At 47.4% G+C, this 7,822-nt stretch overlaps 2 protein-coding genes across 3 annotated transcripts in view; one reads left to right on the top strand and one right to left on the bottom strand.

Annotated features, from left to right (window-relative positions):
- The window catches only part of Ttc28 (tetratricopeptide repeat domain 28), a 511,718-nt gene that overhangs the window by 146,624 nt on the left and 357,272 nt on the right, over positions 1–7,822 (bottom strand). The gene's annotated exons all lie outside the window — the stretch shown is intronic.
- LOC101999208 (histone deacetylase 2-like) overlaps positions 6,953–7,822 on the top strand; it is a 57,565-nt gene continuing 56,695 nt past the window's right edge. The window contains exon 1 of the mRNA XM_026788964.1: positions 6,953–7,820. Within this exon, the coding sequence (XP_026644765.1) occupies positions 6,998–7,820 (823 nt within the window). The 5' untranslated portion in view covers positions 6,953–6,997. The remainder of the gene's footprint in view (positions 7,821–7,822) is intronic.

The following is a 7,822-nucleotide window of genomic DNA, read 5'->3' as shown; positions in this document are numbered from 1 at the left end:
GATGCTACCATTCTATTCTTGGCAAAAGAAAGTTCCTATGCACTTGACATAGGGATACCAGATAAAGCATATAAAATACAAGAAAACCCTTTAAAAGTTTTAAAAGAATAAGTTAGTAAAAAGAAGAATAAATTAGTTACAGAATGGGAGTTGTAGCTGGAGGGCTGTGAAGCTAGCTCTTTGGAGAACTCACGGTAACAAATCTGGAGTTCTGGGGACCAACTCTGGGCTAGACAAAGGCTGGACCACGGAGGGAGACTCCAGTTCAAGCCACTAGGAGTACTTCTCAGAGAGAGGCCCAGTCTATAAACTCAGCTGTCACACATTACAATCCAGAGACACCAAGGCTGCACTCTGTACTTTGAAAGCAGGTGTAGAGTCCTTTAAAAGTCTCTGTTGCTCTGGCTTACCTTCCTCCTGAGCATCTGCTCTGGAAGAGAACGCACATTCACTGGCCCCTGGAGAGCCAGACACGCTGGGTCAGACAAGCTGTCTCAATGCAGAGACTGACACAAGGCAGTTTTGTTAGTACCCAGACTCATCACTACGATGACCAAACTGATACTTACTGTTTATTATCTGCCGGTAGGCAAGGGCAGTGGCTGCTTTGATTTTATCAAGCACAAGGCTAGAGCCGAGGAAGGCAGGAGGCAAGGTAGGCAGGAGAGAGGAAGAATATTTACTCCTGCCTAGGAACCAGGGGCAGAGAGGAGGAGTACAAGTCAGAAAGACGGGGAACTTTCCAGGTGCTGAGAAAAACCAATGCAAGGGAGGCGAGAACACAAACTCCTCTGCAGTGCCACGGGGGAGGGGAGGAAGGGGGAAAGGCATGGCCAGATGCTCGCCTCCAGCAGGCAAGAGGAGTGTGTGGCCCGATCAGAAACATTCTGGGGTTCTCAGTAGTCCCCATTGTCCGCTATGTTCAGCGAGTCCGGCTTCATCCCAGGCTTTTTCAGACCCAGGCCAGCTGGCCTTGGCGAGTTCCCAATAGAACATCCCCATTGTCTCCGAGTGTGGGTGCACCCCTTGCGGTCCTGAGTTCCTTGCTTGTGCTCTCTCTCCTTCTGCTCCTGACTTGGACCTTGAGATTTCTGTCCGGTGCTCCAACGACTGAGAACTCAAGAAAAATGGCAATGGGTCTCTGATCCTACTGCACGTAATGGCTTTGTGGGAGCCTAGGCAGCTTGGATGCTCACCTTACTAGAAATGGATGGAGGTGGGGGTTCCTTGGACTTCTCACAGGGCAGGGAACCCTGATTGCTCTTCGGGCTGAGGAGGGAGGGGGACTTGATCGGGGGAGGGGGAGGGAAATGGGAGGTGGTGGCGGGGAAGAGATGGAGATCTTTAACAAATAAATAAATAAATAAATAAATAAATAAATAAATAAATAAATAAATAAATAGAAACATTCTGGGGGTCTGGAGTACAGGAAATGGACACATAATGAGAATTGCTCAGGACACAGACCTGCAGAGCACTGATATTGTGTAGAGTCAGAGCCAATGACACACGCTATGTGTGCAGCGCCACCTGTGTCAGATGACACACAGTAACCATGTAAACAGATGTCTTCATTTCACAGGATGAGCTGAGCTCAGGGAGGCTGAGTGTTCTGTCCTCAGTGGGGGTGGGGAGGGCGCATCACCTGGGCTGGTTTCAGAACCTGAAGGTGTCACACAGTCTTTGAGTGATTAGTCACTGATGTCCTACCTGCAGGGTGTAGCTTAAAACAGCATAAACAGGGGACAGAAGGATTCTCCTGCAGCGTCAAACTTGCAGAAGCACTGCTGGCCAGCTGCGTCGGCAGTGTGGAAGGGCTTCACAAAGCAAGTGTGTAAGTGTGTTAGTTCTCCCCCCCCCCCCCCCCGTGCAAGCACTGCCCAAGCTCTCTATTCAGTAATTTAGGTCTGCGTTTCTTTCTGCTCTCCATCTTTTTAAGCACTTCAAATGCAGAAAATTAAAATAACAATTACCTGTGACATATTTTAACATACTTTTAACATTCTCCCATATTTGTCTTGAAATACCCCTACCCGCTACCCCAACCTCTGGCAATAAAAGTCACAGATACAATTCTTCCTTTTCCTTTGTGTTAAGTTGGGAGCATAGACCCCAGCCCCTCGCATCTATCCTAGCCCCCAGACCTGAGAGTTGCATTGGTCTGGACTCCAAATCCCAGCATGCCAGGGAGGGGTCAGGACCACTCCCAAAAGAGGAACACGTGGTCTCTTTTGCTTCCTCCTGGTGGTCCGTTCACAGTCTCCCGGTTCCCCGAGAGAGTACAGAAATACCATTAAACCTGGATGTTTTTTAATTTGGCTTGTTTTGATTTGTCTTGATTGGGATTTTGCATCGGCAGAGAGCTTGCATTAGAAAAAAATCCCTAACACTTTGCAGCGTCATTACTGTGAGAATTTGATGTCTCCTACTCCCCTGAACATTTGGTATCATCACTGTATATTATGGATCTGTAAAATCCGCCATGTTTCTGTATGTTTTCCATTTCTGTGGATGGTGACAAATGGCACACACCATTCTGCCAGGTTAACTTTCTCCTTATGCACGCGTTTGCATCTGTGTGCTGAAGGCAGCAAGAGGAGCAGGGCAAGAGTGAGTTCAGTGTGCTGGGCTTATGCTTCTCTCTTGTGCCTCATAGACAGTTACTGAACCTTCCAGAACTCTTTAAAAAGATGTGGACACCTTTAATCCCAGCACTCGGGAGGCAGAGGCAGGTGGAAGGAACTCCATGAGTTCAAAGCCAGCCTGGTTGACAACGCGAGTTCCAGGACAGATAGAGCTGTTACACAGAGAAACCCTCTCTTGAAAAGCCAAAAAAAGAATCAAAAAGAAGATAAATACCTGCCTGTTGGGCAGTGTAAGACAATCCTATCTCCTGGCCTGGCACAAACATCTGCTGAGCGCTGTTACCTGTCACAGTCAGGCAGCACGTGAGCAGCACGTGAGCAGCGGATGACACCTTCTCCATGGCAGCCTATAACTCATCATACTTGTTTAGGAAACCTAGATCTTAGAAGGGCCTTAGGGTCCCCAGTGCCTGACCTGTGTCTAACCTCTGCTCTCCCTGCAGTCTGACACATTCCCACTACAGTTCTCCATCCACAGGCATAATGAGGCATGGCACTCACCCGTAATCCCAGCACTCAGAATGCTGAGCCAGGAAGACGGTGAGTTCCAGGCCAGCCTGGTTCCTGGAGCAAGACCCTGCCTCAGAATAAAAATGAAACAAAATAATAAAAAGAAAAGCCAAAGATACAACATGAATAAGTGATAAGAGTAGTGCCCTGCTCGGGACCACAGCCCCGTGCTTGCTTAGATCGCCCCTGTGTTGCTCGTGAGGGCAGACTCCGTGCCTCAGAGCACCCCAGACATGTTTCTGTGTGTTTGTTTAAGGCAGAAAGAACTATGTATACTCATTGCCATATTTTTAATGCCTAGAAAACTCCCCCAGATCAGCCTTGCTCATCAAAATTTCAACCCTTCTTCATGATTCCTCTCAATGCCCAATTCTTTGATAAACTCCATTCTGACCTTTCCCTCCCACTTACTGCCCCTGCCCCTCCTGGACAGCACTGTGCAAGCCCTCTCTCTGTGCACAGTGCTGAAAGAAATATGTACATTGTTGGGGGTACCAGTCCCTGGGCTAATTCTAGGGGATCCAGTCTGTCTGTGGAATGGGGAGCTCTCTTCCCCAGCAGGCTGATATTGACCCTGAAGGAAAAGTCAAACTGTCCCATTTTCCAGATGACCAAGGAATCTTGATCCTCATCCAGCTTCATCCAGTTGAGGACCCTGCTCTTCCTAGTCCATGAGTCTAAGACAATAAATGGTGGTCTGGCTCAACACTGACAATGAACCTTCCCCAGCAGAACAGGCTCATGGTACAGAACAAGCCAGTAAATCAAGATGCCCTCAGGCACAGGGAACAGAAACTCATAAAACAATGCTTTATCATTCCAGACTCCTGAGCTTCAGTTCTACCATCCCCCAGAGAAAACCGCAATCCATTGGGATATTAATTATGATAAAAATTTATTAAGGACTCATAAATGCTAGGTGCTACAGGGACCACTTGAAAACATAGCCACACATCTGTGCTCATTCGGAGAAGATTGAGTGTCTGGTGACGAGGGCTCCTGGGAGCAGGAAGCGCCACACTATTACTTGCATTTTCCCTGTTCCTCTCCTAGAGCTGTTTATTATTTATTTAGTCTTTTGAATTTCACACCAAATGCCAAAAACTAAGATGTGCTCCAGGTAAAATATGATCTCAGCAGAGGGGCACGGCAGCTCACAGCAGTCTCATCCCTGCCGAGAGCCTGTGAAATACTGCCCACAGCACTGCACACTCCCGTTTCTCATGCTGAAATAGAACAGAGGCTGCACCCTTTCAGGTGAAGATGGCGAGAGAGATGCTCTTTATCACAACATGGAGGAAGAAGGATTCAGTTCATTTCCTTTACCTCTCCATTCAGACAGTTCTTCCCTCGTGAACGTCATGAGATTCCCGAGTCCCACCTTGCTCAGAACCTGAAGTGAAGTGGGACAGCACAGTAACTAATACATGTAACAAAACAACAAGAACAAAGTGACATGTGCCTACAATTCGGCCCAGCTGCCTGCACTCCAGGGTCAAGCTAGCACATTTTAATAAAGTGGATGTCCACTGAGCGGAGTCCAAGGGACTTGGGGGAGGAGATTAACACAGGAAAATGCCAGGCCAGTGAGTGACTGGCTGAATGGTATAGATTAAAACAGAATTATCAACGATGGTGTCAATGAACACTGAATGTACAGGATAAATACACACAAATTAGCCCCTGGAAGGCAATGTTAACCCTGAAATAAGGTATGGTTTCCTAAATTGGGAAGGAGCCCGGAGCCCACACGGCCCAAACCCTTCCCCACTCCCCATGCATGCACTCCTTTTACAAACCACAGACTCATTCGTTCCACTTCAGAGTGAGCTTACATGAAAATAATCCCCAGAAGCGGCTCATTGATTTCCATGCTATGATGCCGATTTCCTTCCCACTGATTCATGGGACGGTTTAAATATCTGAAAAGCAGATGAGGCCTGGTACAGATCTGGCTGCAGTGGAGAGGGCTGTGCATGTGTCATATTCTGGAATCTCAACAGCAAAGCATTGCTTCAGGGGTCTCCCCAAAGCCCGGGAAGCTGGCCTGGAAGGCCGAATCTCCCGATGGTCGAACTGTGCACTAGTTCAGCTGAGAACCTCTGTAATAACTGCTAAGAAAAAGACAACACAGATCACAGACTGGAGGGTAATATCAAAAGCAGCACCAGACTTTGGTTAACAAAGGTCTGAGATTCTTGGATTTACTTTATAAAAGGAAACTTTAATTCCCTTTACTTGTTCAGTAGCGTCTATGTAGGTTATAGCCTCATGTACCTCCAGACCTTCCACTGTTTAATTCTGGGGAGAAGTGAGGATATATAACCAATCTACTTTCTAATCACCTTTCAACTTTAATAAACTTTGATAATAATTACAGAATTTGTGCTAGGCCAGCAGCAGCTGAGTGTCCAGAGTCAGTGTAAGAGCTCAGTTCATCATGTTGCTCAGACCCCCTCCCCCAATCTGCTTAATGTGCCCAGCGCTCTCTCTGTTAAATCATTTAAGATCTAGAGGTACACTAAGTAGCTCTGGCATTTCACAGGCAGAAGGGATGGCTCATCTCACAAGGAATTTGAAGTCACTGAGTCCTGGCCACGAGAAAGTCAGACAAAGACATTCCTGAGGAGAGGCAGCCAACCATTCAGTAATGCCGGCTAAGCCCTTACATTATGGCAGATCCAGAGGGAGGCACCAGGGACACCTGCCTGAGCTCCTAGGGTGGCACTCAGGCTCACTGCTGCACACAGAACAACAGGATGGCAGAGAGGCCTTCACCATGTGCAGAATGGTGACATGGGACACAGACCCTGAAAGAGGAGGGAACTTTGGAGATCGGACACATAACAAGCACACTGACTACCACAGTTGACGTGACAGATCACACTTTGACTGGGTTCAGTGAGTGAGGAAACACCTTCCAGCCTCCTTTTCTGTGGGGGATTTGGAGTGAGCTACCTGGTAGCATAGGCATGAACTAGGGAGTGATTTGTGCTTGCTGCACCTTTGCCTATGTAATCCCACTAAACTGAAATTAGGTTTAGGCGAACCACTGAACTGTTTAGGTGAGAATTACCCGAAGATCCAGAGGCAAAGGTTTGATCGTCAGAGTGGCATGGTGAGGAGCTAACGGAGGCTTTAAAGGGGGCAGCGCCTCATGGGAGGTCATCTGGGGTTCCAAAGATGTTGCCACCATAGCGTGCTGCCCTTGCAAGAGGATCAAGTCATAGGGTACCTATCTTGTATCTGAACCTCGGACTGTAAATCTGGAAATAAAGCATGCAGCAGTCAGTGAGGAAGGAACATTGGTGCCTCCCACAAAAGCCCAGGTGTGTCACAGTCAGTAGTCAGTAAGGAAGGAACATTGGTGCCTCCCACAAAGCCCAGGTGGATCACAGTTCTAACAGTCCTGTGGTCCACAAACGATGTGGATGGCTGGAATATTATTTTTATAAACTTCAGCTGATGGAAAGGTTTAGCTTAAACATGGAGGAAACATATAAAACATTCTCAAATATAGGAATAGGAAACAGGTTTTTTTTGTGGTCAGTTGCAGTGTATTTACCAAATGTTACACCAGGAACACACTGAATGTTGTGGCCCAAAACCACTGTGGTGTGTGAGAAAGCCCCAGTGAGTAGTCAAGAAAATCAATGCTGGAGTGTCGCGCGTCGGCGGGCGCTGCTGCCACCCCTGCTCCCAGCTCTCAGCGTTCTCCACTCCAGGCTGCCCTTGTGCGCCCGCCATCTCCCTCAGTCCCCGTTGTCTGGCCGCCGGGCCGCAGCGGGCGGGAGCAGCCAGAGGAGGAGCCGCAGCCGGGAAGGAGGCGGTGGCCCAAGCCCATGGCGTACAGTCAAGGAGGCGGCAAGAAGAAAGTGTGCTACTGCTATGACGGTGATATTGGAAATTATTATTATGGCCAGGGTCATCCCATGAAACCTCATAGAATCCGGATGACTCATAACTTGCTGCTAAATTATGGTTTATACCGAAAGATGGAATTATATAGGCCCCATAAAGCCACTGCTGAAGAAATGACAAAATATCACAGTGATGAGTATATCAAATTTCTACGATCAATAAGACCAGACAACATGTCTGAGTATATTAACGTTGGAGAAGACTGTCCAGTATTTGATGGACTCTTTGAATTTTGCCAGCTTTCCACCGGTGGTTCAGTTGTTGGGGCTGTGAAGTTAAACCGACAACAAACTGATATGGCTATCAATTGGGCTGGAGGATTACATCATGCTAAAAAGTCAGAAGCATCGGGATTCTGCTATGTTAATGATATTGTGCTTGCCATACTTGAATTACTAAAGTATCATCAGAGAGTCTTGTATATTGACATAGACATCCATGATGGTGACGGTGTTGAGGAAGCTTTTTATACAACAGATCGTGTGATGACGGTTTCATTCCATAAGTATGGGAAATACTTTCCCGGAACAGGAGACCTGAGGGATATTGGTGCTGGAAAAGGAAAATACTATGCTGTCAATTTTCCCATGAGAGATGGTATAGATGACGATTCATATGGACAGATTTTTAAGCCTATAATCTCTAAAGTGATGGAGATGTACCAGCCCAGTGCTGTGGTGCTGCAGTGTGGTGCAGACTCGCTGTCTGGTGATAGGCTTGGCTGCTTCAATCTCACTGTCAAAGGT

This window comes from Microtus ochrogaster, chromosome 2 (assembly GCF_000317375.1).
Source record: "Microtus ochrogaster isolate Prairie Vole_2 chromosome 2, MicOch1.0, whole genome shotgun sequence".
NCBI lineage: Eukaryota > Metazoa > Chordata > Mammalia > Rodentia > Cricetidae > Microtus > Microtus ochrogaster.
The sequence above is the reverse complement of the archived record's forward strand: the minus strand, read 5'-3'. Positions and strand labels throughout refer to the sequence as shown.